This window comes from Astatotilapia calliptera, chromosome 22 (genome assembly GCF_900246225.1).
Source record: "Astatotilapia calliptera chromosome 22, fAstCal1.2, whole genome shotgun sequence".
Classification (NCBI taxonomy): Eukaryota; Metazoa; Chordata; class Actinopteri; order Cichliformes; family Cichlidae; genus Astatotilapia; species Astatotilapia calliptera.
In genome coordinates, this window is record NC_039322.1 from 4,312,705 (window position 1) to 4,333,439 (window position 20,735).

At 40.7% G+C, this 20,735-nt stretch overlaps 1 protein-coding gene across 2 annotated transcripts in view; it reads right to left on the reverse strand.

Moving 5' to 3' along the window:
• Positions 1-935: 935 nt before the first annotated feature.
• Positions 936-20,735, reverse strand: part of shisa7b (shisa family member 7) — a 51,059-nt gene continuing 31,259 nt past the window's right edge. Inside the window, exons 7-10 of one of the 2 annotated variants that reach the window (XM_026155901.1) lie at positions 18,955-19,023; positions 15,285-15,506; positions 6,679-7,060; positions 936-5,894 (exon numbers count right to left, since the gene is read on the reverse strand). In XM_026155901.1, coding sequence (XP_026011686.1) covers positions 5,459-5,894; positions 6,679-7,060; positions 15,285-15,506; positions 18,955-19,023 — 1,109 coding nt within the window. In that variant the 3' untranslated portion in view covers positions 936-5,458. The remainder of the gene's footprint in view (positions 5,895-6,678; positions 7,061-15,284; positions 15,507-18,954; positions 19,024-20,735) is intronic. The other variant, XM_026155903.1, reaches the window with a different exon arrangement.

Consider the following 20,735-nt stretch of genomic DNA (forward strand, 5'->3'; position numbering starts at 1 on the left):
TTTATATTCCATATAAAAGAGAAAATGTACTGTGTCCAAACTATTATATAGAACTTGTTTGGCTCTTTTTTTTCTTAATTTCACACTGTGAGTTATATTCAGAATGTTAAAATGTGGCTTTAATAGAGAGCCCCTCAATGTAGGTTGAAAGAAGACATGCCATAGAAACAAGGGTGTAGGTTTGATTTAGGTAGAAGAGAAGATATGCAATAGCCTGTGTCAGCTATATATCAGTTATAGATGGCCCTTGAAAAATGTAACCAAAATGTACTTTCTGAAGTTTTCCTTAACAATTTAAATGTATGTAGATAGTTGATGTAAAATCGATCTGTAACTTTTAGCAGAGTTCAAATGCATTTTTGTGGAGTTTTTTTCTTAACCCTGAACATCTCATGTCGATGTCTCCATACTTAGGAATTTATGAAGGGTCAATAATTCTGGAAAAAAAGGGGAAATTTTCATTCCAACTTCATTTATTCAGAGGGCCTGTGACTCTGGGAGAAAAAAAAGGGGAAAAAATGAAATCTACTAAAAAAAAAAATTGTAAAAAGCAGAGGGAGTCAGGATCAACATTAAATATATTAATAAAAAGTTCTAAACATAAAAATGTGACCTAAATATTAAAAAAGTAATATTTAATCACACCACACAGAAAAACAAAGTTTAGTGGTATTTAATTTTATTGTTATTATCAATTAAACAGTATGATTTCTACAAACGCAAGAATCGATCACCAATAACAAAAGGGTTGCACATCTGTGAGACCTTTGTCTGGATATTCTTGGAAATAGACATGTAAGGGGATGTAATAAATAAATGTATTATACAATTTGAGGTATGCAGAGTAGCTTCGAGAATACAAATATGCCCAAGCCTGCCAACACCCCCCCAGTGGTTAAAACACACACACACACACACACACACACACACACACACACACACACACACACACACACACACACACACACACACACACACACAGTTTGATCAGAGGACCAATTAACTGAACATGGATTATAACATCTGCATCAGACTTTTGAAGGTATGAGGAAAAATGAGCGAGACATTAAAAATATAACTGAATTCCCACGTCATTTACATCCACCCTCCCTTCTTATTTTTATGCCTCGTGCTCTTTTATGGTTCTAAAATCAGCCAAATCAGGTCACTTTACATTCTGCTCCACATCGGCAACAACTGCTCTCCACAGAAAAACAACCTTTAAATGCAATTAACGTTCTCCTCTTTCGGCCGTATTGCAACCTAAAAAAAGCTGCTTTTTATACCTTCTGTGCCTTTAAAATTTTCTCAGATGAAAACATTTCTTTTAAAAGACAAACAGCTTTTGTGGACATATATTAAAGGTACTTTTTGTAATTACCCTTGGGAGAATTCGATTGAGATTTTCAGTCAGGTCAGATACTGAAAATGTTCATCTAGTGGGCGACGTCACGGTGGTTACGTCTGATAATTTTGGACCTATTTGTTGATCAAGACAAGGCAGTCGAACTGTTGGTTGGTCATAAATAAAAATGTGCTGTTTTTGACAAATAAAGGTAAGACTATTTGCACCCCATTCCAGCTTCACTTGATGCACCCAAACAGTGCATGTTTTATATATAAAGTCACAGTGGTTGTTTCTTCACATTTCTTTTTCATAGTTTTGTTTATTTTGGAACATTTTAAAGAATTTTTAAACATCAAAGTTTACAAAAAGTACCTTTAAACTCAAATTTCAGTGACACAAACTTAAACACCAATAAATTAAAGCACTCAGCTTCTATTAAAACACCAAAACCTGACACAATATAAGCCTTCAGTAAGTTACATTTTCAAATGTCTGAAAAGTCCTCACTTTGATGAACATAGCTCGACAAGAAAAGCTAACTGAATGATGTCCCTTTAAAAAAATGAATTTTTAAAAGAACGACAGGCTTTCAAAATGTCATTACAGCTTGATATGAACACGCAGTGACTCGAGTGCTGAAGACGTACTCCGAGTTTGGTCCAAACAAAAAGAAGAAAAATAAATAATAATGAGGTTCAGCATTCCTAAGAAGAATAAGAAGACACAGAAAGTTACACGCACGGGCACACAAACTAAAACAGACGCATGTACATGTACGCACATACACGCCGTGACATCATAAGTCAGCACTATGACATCACCAACACTGGCTTCTGACACCGTCATGCGTTTCTTCTTTTCTCTATGATTGCATCAGCTCTTTTTTGTTCTTGTGTATACAAAGGGTTTTTCTTCTTCTATTCTTTTTTTTTTTAATTCCACTAGAAAGTTTTTAATACTGAAAATCCAGGATTATACATTAAAACTCACAGAGATTAAAAAAATAAATACATGTTTAAGTAGAAGAGAAAGAAAGAAAGCTCATGATGATAGCGTTCATAGTGTCATTGAGGGGGAACTTCTACATAAACCATTAACACGTGAGCACATGTATTAAAACACTAAAACTGGCTGGCAGGAAGCTTCACGCAGTAATCAATCATGTCTGTCTTTATCGAAATACAACCCGAGAGTGGAACCTTAAACAAGGGCTCTCTTGAAACCCCAGAAAGGGTATATCCAGCCAGCGTGGCCAGAAGGTCCATCTCACAGCCAGAAAACCAAAAAAATGTACAAAATATGACATCATTATGGTCAACGCTTCTCCCGCAGCTTTTTAAAATGGTTATGTGTCTTTACATGGTACACAAAAGTTCTTTTGCTTTGCACAATTTCCTTGCATTTAAATTTTTTTTCTCTCTAAGCAAGAAGAATAAAAATAAAAATATCTGTGAAAAATATGCACGAGCATGCCTCCCGACTCACAGGAAAAAATGAAAATGAGAAGCAGAGACTGTACAGAGCATAGACACACAAAGATAATTCATTTTAGCCCTTGGTGTGAAGTGTCCATTGTCCCCCCCCACCGCCTAAAACCCATTTGCCACCCTTCCCCTTCGTACGAGGTGAGCAGCTGAACTTGCAGGAAAACGTGTGGTGCTGTAGACGTACAGGAGGGTTGGTTTAATACCAATCGGCGGCAGAAACAAAGCCCTCGACCCCTCTACAAGCTTGCCATGAAAAGTTTTGAACAGTTCAGGGTTTCCGCCAGAGAAGTTGTCGACCCCAGCCACCATTTAACATTGCTGATGTTGCACCTATAGCAGAAACATTTTGGCCATTTTGTTGAGCGATAACAAAACAACCCTGTTTCTGGGTCCAAATGTAAAATTAATGGTGTTAAAATGGGATTTTTGGTTTTTGAAAATGATTGCAGCTCCATCTGAAATCTTAATAACTGCCATCCAAAATCACTTTACCAAAAATCAGAAACTATTAAAATTTTTTCCTCCAAAGCTAGCTATCCTAGCCATGAGCTAACGGTGTCTCAGACACAAAATATTTAGCGTGCCGACTAAGATTTCAGTGTAAGCAGTCAACTTAGGCTCAGGACTTTTTACATTTTTCATAACCTTGTGTCATGGATGAGGCTCAGATGTTATCTTAGGTGAAGTGCGTTCCATTTTTATTACCTTCTTCCGGTCAATGAAATCATAGGAAACAAAAGATGGACTTGGCTTCTTGGTCTGATTCAATGAAGACATCGGTCTCAGCGAGAAACCTCAACTTGGACTTTATATTAGTTTGTTTTAGACTAAACATAGCTCTATATGGCAAATGGCACCAGTTATATGTCAACTAGCTTAGCTTCACTTGACAAGATCAACTAACCTAATTCTAACTCCAGCTTAGTAAACCTTCTTTTCCATGATTGCTGGAATGTTAAACTTTACTGGGAGAACGAGCGCACAGATCCTTTTATTCAAGCTTGGAATTTGGAATTTTTTAACTCTCAAAGTTTCCTCAATGACTCTTTTCTTTTGGGACCCAGAAATGCCCAATGATGTCAGACTTAATATGCAGTTAGCTCTCACTTTATATCTCTGGATACAAATTGAGTGTTTTTTCCCACTTTACTGTGCTATACCACCCACAGAGCCCACAATATGGTTATAGTTGTTCACTTATGGCTAGGAATCATGTAGCTTACTGTCATTTGTAAATAGTAGATGTCCACCAAAGCTAATGCTTTAAGTTTAACATTGTTTTCTATTTTCTTTTTTAAATTATTGTACTATTAGCTGATCTGAAAAATGGGTAACAATAAAAACAGGATAATAAGATACATTAGCTAACGTTACAAATGTAGCTTTTGTTTATAAAAGTGTGGGAGGTGGTCAATTAAAAAGCTGCTAAGTCTATGGTAGACTGGCGGAAACCCTACAGTTGCTGAAGAATGTTTGGTCAGTCAGTCAATGTATGAGATTGGCTCAGTTCAAAACTTTCTTAGCCTACGAATTACACAATGTTTCATAGATGATATACACCCACTAGATTTCACTGTACAAGAGCATAGTCAGCTAAAATCATACTGCAAAGTGGACTTCACTTGTAAAGCCCGGTCACACCAGAAACACAGGCGAACATCTGGATTCAAAATGTTTTAGAAGTAGCAACTTGAGACATTCACAATAGCTCCTCAACCTTCTTTATTTTTATCCTTCCCTTTATCATTAACTGGCACTTAGTTCTTGGGAGTTTTCGTGAAATGCTGGTGTGACTGGGCCTTTATGGCAGCGCTTTGACTTGCTTTTCGTCTCTAAACGGCTCATTTTATTTATTTATCTTTAGCTTGAGTGAATCGAGCTATAAAGAAATCAAATGAGAGTTAACTGCTGCATTATTTCAGCAGTTTTACTTTTGATAGCTAAAGGATAAATATGTTTTCAACTAAGTATACACAAAATCCTACAGGGCTCAGTTATGCTAATATTATTATTATTATTAGTAGTAGTAATAGTATCAGGTTAATTTCATACAAAAGCAACTTGTTTGGTTTTAAATACTTGTATAAATACACTGACAAGCAAACCCGTCTGCCTCTGCCTTGGCGCTCTGACATCCACAGTGGATTCAAAGATGGATGAATTTCTGTCGGAGCACTCGAGGACTCAGAGGACAGCGCAACAAAACTCAAGGACAATTCAACAAATTTGACTCAGTGGATATCCTTCAATAAAAGTCACAGCGAATACCCAGCAGCCTTTAACTGCTTTTTTCTTTTCTTTTTTTTTTTTTTGCTCTTTACTTGGGCATTTGTCTTCTCTTCACAAAGAATAGGTGAAATTTCTCTTTTCCAATACACAAGTGACAAAGAGAGAATCAATTGGCTTTACTCACTAATGTTGCCATCCACCACTTTTTATTTTATGAAGGGGGCTGTGTGCAGCTGAGAGCAGCCCTGTGAGGGAGCCAGCTGATATCAAACCACTTGCTTGTTTCTTTGCCATTTCCTGCTCATATCTTCACACTAAAAACCTCGCTGCTTCCCTCTCTTCATCTGGTCTTCAGCTTCTTTTCATCTGCACCTCTTCTCCACCACTCTTCCTCTCACACTGTCACCTCATTCTTACTCCCAGTCCGGAGTCCCTGGCCTCCACCTCCTCCGGGGATGAAGTGCAGCTGTTCAATCGTGTTCTGCCTCTTGCTGGCGAAAGCCATACGTCGGGCGTTGGGGTGGCCTCCACCTGTCCCGCCGTGGGAGTCCCAGCCACCGTGCATGCCCATGCCGGACATGGTCGTGGTGCTGCGGTCGTGCTCGTGGCCTGATGTGGGGTGGGAGTTCATCTTGATCATGTGGTGGCGGTCCATGGATGGCGTGACACAAATGTTCTGCTGTGACTGAGCCTTCTGGTGGTGGCTGAGCCGGCCCATGGTGGGAACCATCCCGGTTCCTCCCCCTCGCTCACTCGTTCCCGGCAGCAGACCCATCGTCATCAGCCGGTCCTCCAGACGGTCAGGGGAGACCAGGAGCCGCTCATGGGACCTGGAAACACAGACTTCTTGTCAGTGTCATAAAAGTATTACAATATTTGAATATTAATTTTACTGGAAGCTTTATGATTTGAAAATGGTATAGAGTACTTTCCTGGGTAATTGGAATTGAATTCAAAGTTCTAGTATCACGACAACTCTAAGGGGGACCATCTTAAATTGTGGAAATTTGAAGTATAATGCACTTTTTCAGCTCCATGTTTTTATTTATTAGAGTAGCTTTGCATGATGATAATGGTTAGTCTATGGGTATTCATGGAAATGGCAGAAAGGCACAGCTGGAATTCATTTTATTTAAGAGTACCGACAACGAGACAGCCTGTTAGGAAAAGCACTAAAATCAAAGCTGTGTTTTGAAGGATGGATGAGCTACACTGTGTCAAGCTCAAACTTTAAAGATTACTTTTAGGACGTATACGATTTTAACTAGTTAAATAAGGTATAATATGGGACCTCTAATATATCCCAAACAGAATTTTTGTTACCTAAATTTGATAGCGTGAACCCTCACTTTGCCAGACTCTTTAAACTTTGATGAAACTGTCCCACTCTTGATACTGATTAAATATTACACCCTGATTCCCTTTGTTCTTGTGTTTTCTTAATGGGATTTGACTCATCTCACCTCCATCTTCTCATGTCATCTCATATCTCTATGATCCCTTCTTTTCTCTTGTCTTCCTCTTCTCTGATCTGACTCCTTTGTCTTTAGTATTTCATCTGCTGCTTCTCTTTGTCCTATCTGATCACACCTCACCTCTTATCCCCGATCTCACCTGCGGAGCGTCTGTGATGTAGAGCTCCTGCTGGTGCTCATCATGGCTTTGTAGTACTGGTGTTGCTGGTTCTTGGACAGGCGGGACAGAGTGTTGCCTTCCCCAAATGCCAGCAGCTGGTCCTGGGAACGGACACGGCGTGGTGGCCTATCGAAGCTGGAGCTGGTGTAATGTGTCTGGGAGGGGAGCGGGTATGGGTTGGGGGTGGAGGGCGGCATGTGGAGGTGGGGCCGAGAGCCATGGAGTGGTAGCGTGCCTCTGGATCCCAGCGTGTAGTCCCCTCCAAAGGGCAGGTGGTGCTGAGAGGAGTAGAAGGAGGGCGGAGCGTTGTTGGAGCGGCGCTTGGAGTTGTAGTAGCTGGAATACTCATCAAGTTCTTTCTCTGATTCACAAAAACACAAAGAGAAATGTGTAATATGTAAAAAGCTATTTTGTATGTTGATGATTAACACAGAATGATAATTATTGATGATTATATACAGCTGATTGTTTGGTTTGATAGGAAAGGTGTAATCACTGTAGTCATTCTCAGGTAAGTCTCTGGAATTAACATAAAGATACATTGTTACAAATTTAAAGTTTGATTACTGAACAAAACTTTCACAGAATCAGAAGTTGTTGCCTTTATGGGACTGGAGATAACATGGACAACACATTACTCCACAAGCTTGCTGTGAAAAAAGAGGGGGACCACAATTTGCTCATGTTGTAATAATCAAGGTAGAGGCCATGAACTCATCAGGAAAGGGTCTCTCTTTTATACAACACCCCCTGCAAGTCTTAAGAAAAAATACAGGTTTAGGTTTGAAATGCCTTCATGTATAATCTAAGCTTGCTGGCTACATTTGCAGTATCATGCATCTTTTACTACTGTACACATATATGAGGTATCCCATTAGTTTTGCATCCAGGGTCCATTGTCATCACTCACTGTAAAAACTCAACCGGCCGAGAAAACAGAAAGTATAAGGGAAAACTAAAGGAATCCACCCAGCTTTTAGAAATGATGAAGCCTTTCAGATGAGAGGTGAAACCTCTTCAAAAAGCCTTTGACTGAACACTTAAGATTACTATGACCTGGATGACTGAGACAAAGGACAAAGCACAAATATGCTAGGAGGAAGTGATAATTAAATATGTCACTGGAGGTGGATGCTGGTGTGGTGGAGGTGTTGAAAGAGCATGCAGGGCAGCACCGACTCCATCAGGTCTGAAAGAGAGATGGGAAATGTGGCAGCTTAAACTGAGAGGCTGTGTTTGATATATGACGTGCGAGTGAGCCGTATGTATGTGCGGCTCAATCTCAATCTATGTGCAGTTCAAAACCCCATTTGTATTGAATCCGCTTCAAAAGTTTAGTGATGTCCGGAAAAATGTATATAGCATCAAATCAAAACAGTCTACTCCTGACGCTTTATATTGTCAGGTAAATAGGCTACAAAAATAGAGAGAAACCCCCAACAATCAGATGGCACGCTATGAAAAAGCACTGGGTGACAGTGGGAAGGAAAAACTCTTAACAGGAAGAAACCTATGGCAGAAGCAGGCTCAGAGAGGGGAAGATACAAGATTCAAGTACAGATTTCACACCGTTATGGTGTCCCTAATGACTCAGTTCAAACATCGTGCTAATTCCAATACAATATTTTTAAGCCTTTGTTTAAAAAGGTTAAAAAACTGCATTTACATTCATGTTTACTACAGCAATGACATTTAAATTGTTAATGAGGGCATCCGTCAGTAGAACAGCTACCTAATGGCCTCTTTGCCATCTATTTTCCCATAGATCTTTGAATGCCTCCTTAAATAATGTCTCTGTTTTAATGTCCGACTGTGCACATGTGACAATGGTGCAAGTAACTGTCCTGTGAATTCACAAGTGTGCAAGTGGGCGTCATGTGTCATGACTCCTACATGCTCCATCCTCATGAAAACAGTATTTCTAGTCACGAGAGGCAGCAAACGATCCCCTGCTGTCTGCTACATGTGAGAAAGGACAACTGCAGATCCCAAAAATGTGGCTCGGTGGTACTGTTAGTTACTCATGTGTGAATATGGCTTCAGTTAAAATAAGGAAGACAAGAGATTTAGAGAAAACACATCTTGAGAGGTCCATTTAGTAGCTGGAGAGCAGCAGTAATAAAATATTATGATCTTCATCAACATCAAGAGATGTTGAAATTAAAATCGTTTACTAAAAATTTTAATGCTTCTTGTCCGTGCAGGAAAAAAGTATCAAAGACCTGCTCATGAAGATCATGCAAAGAGCTCAAATTCACTGACATAATAAAGCTATAAAGCTACTAAATGGTCTTGTGAGACTGTGAGAATCAGATAAAGAGTGGAGCAATAAAAAGGGAGAAGCAGGTGAAAATGAAAGAAAATATAATATCAGAAAGGGCGAACAAATTAGAGCAAGAAATGTCTTGTGTAGCAAGAAACTGACCTTAAATGTCTTGAAAGAGAAGAAAGAAGAATCCAAGAGAGAAAGGAGGAAATGAAAAAGTGAGAAAGACATTTTGTCACAGGAGGACAAAGACAGAAGGCACAAATGGATAATGCAAAAGGAGAGATACGCTGTATATTGCATGAGGCATAAAAGAATAAAGGTAGAAGACAAGCTCAAGGCCAAAGACAGAGAGGACGTGAGGTGAAAATAGGCTTTAAAGGCGGCGAAAGAAGATGTTTCACAGCATAAATGATGTGAAAACAAAGAAGTCGAGGGACAACGTAAAGACAGAAGAAAGGAATGACGGAGAGGGAAGCAGTTAGTCAGTTTCACTAACAGTGAGAAGCAGTGCTTCTGTGCGTAGCCCGAGCCCACTTTAATCTTCAAAGCATTTCCATGGAAGCAGCTCCCCAAGAGCCAATTTAAAGCTGACCTTTAACCAGCCACCTCTCTCTACCTCTGCATTCCCTCTTTCCTTTTCTTTGCTCTCCCTCTCAGGTCTCTTCCCCTCCTTCTGTTTGCCTCTTTGTCTTCACTATTCTCCACACTTTTCTTTTTTTCAGTCTAGTTGTTGTTGCTTTTTCACCTTCTCCTCGCTGTTCAGGCTTTTCTCTCTGCTTCTCTTTCCTCTCTCTGTCCTCAACCTCTCCCTCCTCTCAGTCTTTCTCCTCACTCTCCCTCACGCTCTCTGTTTACTCCCCTCCAATAAGGCTAAATTATCTCAAGGTTTCTCCCTGGCTGCCCTCCTTAGACAAAGAAGCCTTTATCAGTGTCCTTTCTGCAGCGCCGTCTGGGGAACGGCATCAAAAGGATCACGTTTCAGAGAAAGGCTGACGGGAGGCCATATTCCCTCTTTATGTGTCACAATGACAACTTTTTATTCTCCATTTGAAGGAGTGTTTCACCAAAACTGACATTCAGGGTGGTTTTCTTTGAAAAAGCAGGAATCTAATAATCAGACAAGTAGAAGTGAATGAATGATTCAGCCTGAATCTGCTTAACAAAGGGTTTTACATTCCTCTGTGAAAGCGATCAGTGTCTGGGAAATAAAATCATCCAGCACAGACAAAGTGACTGCTTCATGTTTAAAGTGCTCGCTGCCATCACTGCAAGTCTGGTGTAGTCAGATCCTACAGTCCTTAGTAGATTCAGTAGTATAATGTCAAACGTGAGCTACAGCTTAAGGCAAGTTATCTTTGGGATGTCTGAAACTTAAGAGCAACATTGACTGAAGTTAAACGTAGCCACAATGACTGGCTGCGACATCGTGATGTAAAGCTTCTAGCTGAGCATTTTGAAATCAAACCTGGTAAAAGACAACGGACCAAAAGAAACACTGCACGCTCATATGACTTGAAATTTGAAAGGTAGAGTGTTTCCGGTTTTTCCTGTACATTTCTCATTGCACTTCCTTTCAAAGCCAGAGGAGTCGCCCCCTGCTGGCCATTAGAAAAAAAGCAGATTTTGGGCACTTCAGCATTTGGGGTGAAGTTAGTCTAAAAAAATAGCTCCTACCTCCTTTTCTTCTTTCTTGTCATTAGTGGAAAACATCAGGTGAAGAAAAGGTAAATGTGATTTTAGAAGGACCTGAACCTCAGAGTACTAAATCAGCATATTACCCCACTTTTTCCAGCTGATTGAAGTGAAAGTTCATTCACGATAATCCTGAATGGAGAACAGACATTACCAATGCAGCCTGGACCTTAAATGCACTTTGATTAATTAACATAACTCATACTCTGGATTTAGAGAGTTTATATAAATCCACTTTCTTCACATGAGGCATAAATAAAGAGGTTACTACAGAAGTTTTGAGTTCAGCTCTGGCATGAACTGGAAAACTATAAGTAACATTTCTACAATCTGCATCAGTTTATGTGTCAGATGGTGTGTTGGTATGAACGTTGGGATGGAAATAGCCCGAGTCCTTTCATAAAGGATGCTCCAGTCCACTGCTAAACGCGGTAACACAGGAAGCACTGGCGCACCTTTCCTCAGTATTTGGAGAATCTGACCAGCTCTACACGGATGCTTCCGGGTCGCTTCTCTCAGTTAGGAAACACTGCCATGAAAAATCGTCTTTGACTGCATCATTTTTGGGGGATTTTGTTCATGTTTACGTTTAAGTCATTTCCTGCTGTTACTGTTACTTCCTGTCTCTGTTAGTGATCCCTCTTCTGCAACTGTCTGCTTCTCCCGCAACACTTCCACCTCTGTTGAATCTGCCACACCTGTTTACGATTAGCTAAGCTGTGTGTGTGTGCGCGTGTATATGCAACCTGTGGAGCTTCTTCTGTTCATGTAGTCAGTTCATGTAACTCCATGTAGTCAGCTTTTCAGCATTACATTAGTGTATCATAGTGTTTTTCCTTTTTCTTTTCTCATGTGGGTATGGGCTGAGACGTTTTCACACACAGCCAGCTGATCTGTGTAGGTTATCAGTAACTAATTTGCTCATTGGAAGTTTGAATTTCACTTCTTTGATTGTCATTGTGAGTTTGAAATTTCCTCCATAAAACACACCAACCCTGTATATTTCCTGGTTCCAGCTATTCTGTTAAATTCAATTTGTTTATACAGCACCAGTTAACAACAGCTACCCATAAGTGCGTTATATTTTAAATAAAAGATCCTACGTTATCAGAGGAAGAAGTCAATCAGACAAATCTCTGAGTAGATTCAGACTCAGGGAGGGGCAGCCATCTACCACGATTGGTTAGAGTGTGAAAAAAGGACAAAACAAAATCAGCAAGTTTCACTTAAAATTAAAAATATGCAGTTTTTCTAAACTCCTGCACGTATTCCCTCGCATCGTCTCTCAGTCATGGAGCAGAGAGAGAAAACAGAGCCACCTGCACACAAACCTCAGCAAACACTCTGTCAAAGTTAAGTGCATGCTACAGCTCTACTGCAAATGTTTTCCTTGGTTTTTTCTTCATTATCTAGAGGTGATTTCTAATTATCAAACAAAATGCAGTGCTCATTCATGCTGCAGGAACACGGCCGCCTGCAATATAAATTAATGTGCTCAGTCATTTGAGGAAGTGCAATTATATGAAGGAGGGACAACAAAAGAGAGAGAAAAAACATGGTGACCAAACAGAAGAAGAAAAAGGAGAAAATAAAGAGGTGAATTATGGGAATGGCATCTGCTTCTCTCTGGGATTTTTCGAAATTTCCTTAAAAAGGCTGCAGGACATCGACCGAGATGCTCATTCATGAATATGAAGGTTTCTGTTCTCTGATGTGAGGAAGCCTTTTTATCTGTTGAGGTGTTTCCTTATTTTGATTGAATTGAAATAGTAAAGAATCTCATCTGGACTCTTCTTCCACCTCATTAATGCTTCCATGTTCACGAAGCGCCACACCGCTTACACACGCACACATATGACCCCCCACGTAGTAACAATCCATCACTCAGCCTGCAGAGGCGACTCCCCTCCCCCTGCAGTCTTGGGCAATCACAGGGCGAGAGAGGCGACCAGCCACTGCCTCTCCAACGTCTTTTCTTCTCCGTCGAAGGCAGCCAGGCCCCTGCGGACCAGCCAGCCAACGCCCCTCCCCCTGCCTCCACATCTCTTTTTCCTTCAAATCCCTTCTTCCTTTCTTTCACTGCCTCTCTCTCCTTTCTTCTCAGTCTGCTCACTCGAGCTCACAGCATCTCCATCTTCCTTACCATCTCTTTTCCCCCATTAATGCTGCATCCTTATTCACCCAGCCAGCCTTCCCCTGATTTTCCTCTTCTGGTTAACAAACCTGCTTCTCTACCCTCACCCTGCCTCATGTTACCATGCTGCCTTCCCATCTCCTTCAACTTCATTTATCTTTCCTCTCCTCCTCCCTTCCTTCTTTCTTCTTTATTATCCTCTTTTCCCCCACTGTTTCCTCAATTCTCCCTCATCTCATCATCCATCTAACTCCATCTTCTTCTCCATGTCTTTGGCTGTTTAGCAGAAGCAGTTTACACATTCAGACAACACACTGAGATGATTATTTGTCACAAACTCAGGTGGCCATGCCTGGTACCATCATTTAGGTTCCCTGCAGAATCAGCAGCCTGAAATTTTACTAACCAGGCCACAAAAATGCAAACACAGTCATGGCCAGTTTATATGAATAAAACCTGCTCACAGTTTAGTTGGCAGAGACATGATTTGGGATTTGGATGACCAAAAATCAAACAGTAACGTAACCAACTATTTCTATCGACCTCAGTTATGAGTTCATCCGTATAGCAAACCAGCTGAACTGAACCCTCCCTAGCAAATACTTTCTTCATGCAGTCAGTATTTTCACATTAAAGGGAACTTATAAAGAAAGTGAAGTCGTGAATATGGGAAAGAGTAAAGCTGACGGTGCAGTAACACCATTTCACTCGCGTCTGTAACTAAAAACAGATCTGCGAGGACTAAAATGTATTTACAGCCACTTTAATGAGAATCAGCGCAATCAGTCTCAGTTTTTCCTCAACAGGTTAATAATACGACATCAGTGATCAGGACTCTCTGACAGCGAGCGGCAAAGAGGAGGAGGCGACACGACTGAAACAGTCAATCCAGGTTGAGTGAAACATAACATTTTCAAGTAAACACCCGTGCAATTAGTTTAATCAAAATCAAACCCCTGTTCAGCTGTTCAGTAACTTTAAACGTCAAGAAAAGCCAATTTTCACCTACTTCGTCTGCCCCCAGGTTGATCAGCATAGCAGCAGCACAGTATAATCAAGAGGAAACAAACACAAAAGTGTGTGTCACTGTTATGCAGAGACCCCAGATGACGGGCAGTTTGTGTTTGACACCAAAAAGTTTTAAAGGGATGCAGAAGAAGTCAATCTTTAGGCAGGAGTATGTGCAAAAACATGGTAATTAACAGCAAAAGAAAAAAAAAATCAATCAAGGAAACTAAAATAAAACTAAAGAAAATACTAAAATACTACAGAAATCACTCTCTCACGTTCCCCTGCTTCTGCCCCAGTCACTCTCTGCTCTGGACCTAATCAAACATGTCTTCACTCCCACTGGTTACCAGCTGAGTCCCAGGAACACTGAGGACTCATCAGAGGCAAAACAATTAAACGAATTAAGTCTGGTTGAATTCAGCTACCAAAATACACCAAAAACAGAAACACACGTGATCAGTGATGACACACTCCACTGACAATATCTGGGAATTGGGCACAGTGAAAAGGGGGAAGGCGTGACAGCTCCACTGTCACACTGACAAACTGCTTGTTTAGCTTTCTACTTTAAATTTGGTGCATTTCTTTTAAACTTTGCTGCAGGCTGACAACAGCCGTCCTCTCTCTGCCTGTGATACCTGCAGGGTTGAGTTTAAAGGAGAGCATATTTTAGATTTAAATGTCAGTTTAAAGACATTTGCATTAATAGAATATATGTTTTATTGCAATTTCTCCAGGAATTGCACACTTCTAGTTTACTGGCAACCTGCCCAGTGTGTACAACACTTGTTGCTCAATGTTAGCTGGGACAGACTCCAGCCATTCTGTAATCTTATTTGGACAAGCTGCTAAGAACATGGATGGATTTTACACTAAAAGATGGAGGAATTCTCCTGCAGGCAGGGTCAAATGAAAGATGCCATAAAGTGAATAAAAGTGTAGCGATCGAAGTTTTGAGAGTCCATCATCGGCTTACTAGTCCTCACTTTATGACAAACAGATGCAGATAATGTTTTTGTGTATGCTCTGTCCTCATCGTAGGTGCTGTGAAGATTAATCAGCAGTTTTCTGAACACAGAAAACTGTTATCTTCTGTGTTTTGCGAGGCCGGTGTTACAGCCCCTTCTTTGCCTTCTGGCCAAACTTGGTCTTTTTTGAAACTTCCAAATCAATCTGCTATAGTTGCTCTTTTTTGTGATTCACAACTACGTCCTATAAAGTCTCAAAGTATAAACTTTTAATTTATCTTTGTATGACTACATTTGCTTTTTTTCATAATAAAAAGTAATGATTTCTTTGAAAATTTGTAGTGTAATCATCAACACTTAAGAACCAATCAGACACAGCTGAGGCCTTGTGTGCGTTGTTTCACTTGAAAGCTCCCAGTGGTCCTGAACGCTCAATCAGTCCCACTTCATCCCTCACTCCGGTTTCCCTTTTTCCTCCTTTTCCATCCCTTTATCTCCCCCAGCGACTCACCCAGCCTCTTCAGCGAGCTGTAGCGGTTGATCTCAGGTTTCATGTTTGCATCGTAGGACGGTGGCAGCTGAGCCAGGTTGTGGAAGGAGTGCGAAAAAGACGGGTGGCTGCTGTTGTGTCTCAAGACGCTGCCGCCGCCGCCTCCCGCACCTTTGCTGCTACCAGAAATCAGGGTGGGCCCGGAAGTGAGCTGGGGGGTGTTGTTCATGCGGGATCCACGCTCTTGAGAGAGAGAAAGACAGAAAGAGGTGGAAAAAGGAAAGAAGAGATAGATGGAGAAGTGAGGAGGAGATGAGGGGGAGAAAGGAGAATGAAGGAGAGAGAAGGTTTGGAGGATGAAAGGAATGATGTGTAAGTGTAAAAGAACAAAGAGAAGGAAAAGAAGAAGTGAAAGAGAGAACAAGAGAAGATTATACAAGCTGGTTAACTATCAGTAAACAGGAAGTGTCTCTGAGCTCCATGGAGACCATCTATTAATACAACTCTGTGCTGTTCATCTGAGGCTCAATAAGACGAACGTATCAGCCACATGTAAATACACAGAAATACACTGATAGCTTCAGGAATCTACACACTCAAGCACACGCACATATTCACATTTATGCAAAGTGCAAAAGCAGCACAGCGATCAATAGACATAAAAAATGATTTGTCTTATGTAAGGTTTGCGGTATGGGGGAGGGGCAGGGGTGTCTGTTTTGCGGCACGTATACTCATATCCATTACATCATAAGGTGTACAAGTACATTCATAGTTTCCAAACAGCAAACAAACAGCAGTGGAAATGACCCAACATGTAGGTGCGCACAGGTCACCTGACATGTGTCGGATCTGTACATTCAAACAGAGGACAGAGGGACACATCTGCAGTGGACAAACACATGCCAGCCATCGCTGGATTAGCATTACAGAGGAATCTGAGAAGCTCGATTGACTGCTAAATGTCAGCAGAGGATGTTTGAAAGGTTAGAAATGTGAGGAAAAACTATGAAGCAGCGATTAAAGCTTGCGTAACTGTGGCATTTGCTGCTGCTTCCTGTCTTAGACGCAGATATAATCAATGGTGAGTCCATTCGGGGCGGTAACAGCTATGGGCTGCGATCTTGTTAAGATAACTGCAGGACATATACTGGTCATTGACCATTGACAGTAATGGGCAATAATGGCCAATGTTGTCTCTGTTAAGTGCCACCCAGGGAACACACGCCACATCGACTTCTGTACCGTGAATTCTACATACACTCACACATACACACACACGGTGGGGAAAAAGCAATGCTAGCTCTGAGCTCTGAGATCATATGGCTGTAAAGCAGGAGCTGAGCAGCAGGATGCAGGCTGTGGAGGAAATAAAAGGTAGAAAGCATCAAATGTCCTACCAATTGCTCTGTGTTTTTGTGCCACCATGCTAAATTAGCCTGGTAATTTCCATGAGTGAGAGGTAATTGATTTTTTTTTTTTTTTTTTGAACACCTACGATGGCTGACAGAGGTTTGGTAATGGTGTCCGGGAAAAATGAACTTTGCTCAGTGTGAGCCGAGTATGTGACTCAGAGAGTTGAGGGGTTTGTGATTGTGTTGTACCAGGAGGCTGGTAACTTTAACACAGGAGGGAACCAGACAAGTGATGCAAAGGAGGTTCTAAAGTCTAAAATCTCACCTTTAGAATCAAAAATATTGAGTACAAACCGGCACAACTGAAGTAAAATCATCAAAATTCTTGGGACTGAAAGTTCAAATATATCAAAGACTTGAAGTGAAGGGCATCTCCTTTATCCAACAGCCTACAGTTTATTTTTATTTTGTTAATTTTAGGTTTGTACTTCCTAATTTGTGCCTGTGTGTCTGGTTGTTTCCTGGTCCAAGACGATTCCCCATAATTTGCATTAACAAGTAATGCCCCCTTAGACCGGGGGTTGTCAAAATGCAGTTCACGGGGGAGCAGTGAGGCACGTGAACGTAACAAATACACTAAATCTGTACATTTTATTCATCCACTTGATGATATAACAGTGCAGAAGCAAACCAAGGGAACATTTCTCTTTAGTCATCACAGCTGACTAAACCTTCCTAACACTGAAAAGCACAGCTGGTGTCAACAAATGTCACCTCACTAATGGTTTAAAACTATAAACCGGCACAGAAAACAATAATTACCCACATAAGCTATTACTCCAAACCTAAAGGCGCGTGCATTTTCTTGTGCGGCCCTCAATCACATACCTAAAATGTCACATAGTTTTATAAATCACACAGCGCTGCACAAAATGGCTGAATTTAGATTAAATACAGCAAACGCTAAATTATATATTTAATAGTTTCTTTGTAAGGAAAGACATAAAAAGCAAAAACCGTGTTGTTTAGGTTTTTTTTGACTGTGTCGGGTTTTTGCATAAGGTAGGAAATGTCTTGGGGTTTACCTACCTTATGATTGGCAGGTTTAGCTTAATGGTTAATCACAGTCATCATCAAAACCCCAAGATGTGTAAACCGGCTCATTTATAGACCAATTTACTCCTAAAAATATGTTTTATTTTGTCTATTGACGGTTTTGATTTAGAAAGTGATGAAGACAAACACATTTCTAACTGCACCTTTAACTCCTCCAATAAAATCTGCCTTTATCTGATATTCAGATTTCTACTCTTGAAATCTATGCAATAAAACTCATGCATATTTAGATACACCAATAGAGACATTAGTGTCTTTTGCATATGCTGCTTTTCAATTTTTCTGTGCTCTCTGTGTTTCTAGGACCAGAAAACTTTATCTTTAATGTAAGTCACTGACTAGTTTTATGTAATAATACAAAATGTTTACACTTTTTGCCCCGTAGTGTCTCTCCTTAGATGAATTAAGTTGAAAATGATGATGTAATTGTACTTGCTGGTTAATATTTGCTGTCCTCTCAGCCGGTTTTACTCTTTGCTGTTGCCTTCTTGTGTAATCCGCTGCATGAGGGGCACATGTAGGTGTAATAGCTTGCAAAAACTGGCACTGAAACAACTTAAAAAGTTAAATGGAAATCATGCTCATCTCCATCAACACCATCATATTTCCATGGCAACCTTATCCTGTATCCTGTCAGAGTCATGTTAGAGGCATAAAATCAGCCTTCGCAGATAATTATCTGACTTGCAGTAGGAGTTCATGTGTTTCCTGGGTGCAGCACAATGACCTTTGGTGGAGATGAATCACTCGCGCTAGCATTGCTTTTCTGTTTTCTTCGTGTAAAGCCTGCGAAAACAGACTCGGGTTAAAGCGGTGACCTCCTTCGAAGTTTGGTATCACACTTGCACATCACTGCTGCACAGAGAGAGGAGGAAGGACGAACAAGCACATCTGGAAGCAGGCTTGTGGGGGGGAGTGAGTGAATAGGGAAGACGGGCTTGCATTAAGCAAAGGGCAGGCCAGACAAGTTTAAGCTCACACTCTTATGAAAGATCTGTCAGATTCAACACAACCGTGTGACGGGGGAAATCACTGGAAACGTACAGCACGCTGTGATTTCGAGCACAAATCTGCGCGTAGCCACAGGGTGGGGTTGACAATGGCACAGCTGTTTTAAGAGCGCAGCACAACAGGCCGTCATACTGACATCGAGACAGACAGACAGTGGTGGAGGTGAGGCCGCGAGTCCGGCTCACTGGGCTGCTAACCACGAGGCTTACCGATGGTAGCAGAGTGTTTGGGGCTGGAAGCAGACCCCTGCTGGTTAAAATGATGGTGCAAGTTCCCAGCTGCAAAGAGAGCAGAGCCGACAAACTGATGGGACAGCCACTCGAGAGACACGGGAGGCATGTCGAGTAAGCATTTGTGTCAGTAAAGAGACAGAGAGAGAGAGAGACAGTGGGTGAGACAGGACAGTGAGAGGGGAGGACAGAAAAGAGACAGACTCAGTCCCTCCAGGAATGAGCTGACTTTTGCATTTCTTATTTAAATGACAAAGGTTGTCGCAATTAACTGAATCGAACTGGCAACCCCCAGATTAAATCTTTTATGCAACACTGGCAAAAGTGAGGTCATTTGGTTTTTACTTTGCATTGTGAAGCAGCACGCGAATATCCTTAAACGGTCATCTCAGGTGTAGAAGCCACACCCACCTGCTATTAAAGTCTCTTTGCAAGTGGCAGCCAATGAGAATAAAGGTTTTTCAAATGTTACAAATAACAATTATTTTGAACTGTGACTCATACAAAGCACCTCTAGCAGAGTCTAGAGTTGGAAACATGCACAGTGGGTCCTTTTAAAGCAAAGTTCCAACTCTTTAAAGTGCAGATTTTCACCGTCTTTCCCTTTTTATGATTGCAAGCTGAGCTTTAGAGTAACCGTTGGACACAAGAGACTGAAAAGACACTGCCGTTTTCTAGCAATTCAAAAGCTGAATTGTTATTCAACAATAAAAAAAAAAGATTTCTCAGCTCCTGTCTGTAAACTACACAAAAAAATCTAGTTTCATCAATTCTGCAGTTGCTAAAATGTGAAGCTTTGGTACTACAAGGCGCTCTTACCATTTTTACCTCAAGAGAATCAAGAGCAGCTAAATAAATAATTTAAAAAATCCACTATATTTGGCACATTTTTCATCTTTTCTTGGCTGGAATTTGCAATTTTCCAACCTTATTTGCAGAGTCAGAGAACAATCGAATTCCTAGAGAGGCTGAAAGAAGAGAGAGCTGGTTTAGTGAAAGACGAGACAGAGCGACAGAGAGATAAAGCAGAGGTAAAGAGAGAAATGTGTGTGTGTTTCATTTCTGTGATTTTCCTGTGTGAGAAAACAGAAACATTCATGTCCTTCTGATAATCACCAGAGAGGAAAAACTTTGTGAAATCACACAAACGCTGCGTTTAATTCTATGATCGTGTTGACTTTAGTGTTCTAGTGTTTGCAGCATTTTTCCTCAGCAGATTCAACACAAAGCTCCTCTGTGTGTGGGCAACATAAGCATCTAAATAGGAGTGGAGGTTTTTCTTATATTAAAGCTTAAATCATGAGATTCAACCTGAACATTTCATACAAAATATAAAACACATCCCCCTGTGGTAGCACTATTTAGAAAAAAGTGACAGTCAACATAAAGGAACCTTTAAAAGACACTTTTTAAAACACTGATGAGCCAAAACATTGGGACCACCAGTCTATTAACCTGTTAGTACTTTCTGTGTGCCTAAACCAGCTTAAGGTGCTCATTTCTCCCATACCTGACATAATACCCTGCAAAGCTGGCTGTTCGTGCAGACTGAAACAATTATTCAGGGTGAGAATTTGACTCTATCCCAGGCTACTTAGTCTAACCATATGTGTTATTTAAGCACCATATCTTGTTTCTCCTGAGTGATAAAAAGAATTCACTTTCATGATATGTTTGTGTCTCATTTTGGCTGTAAATTACAATCAATAGAAGAGTGAAGGGAGGGTGGAGAGAGTGTGCATACATAACTTACAGCTTTT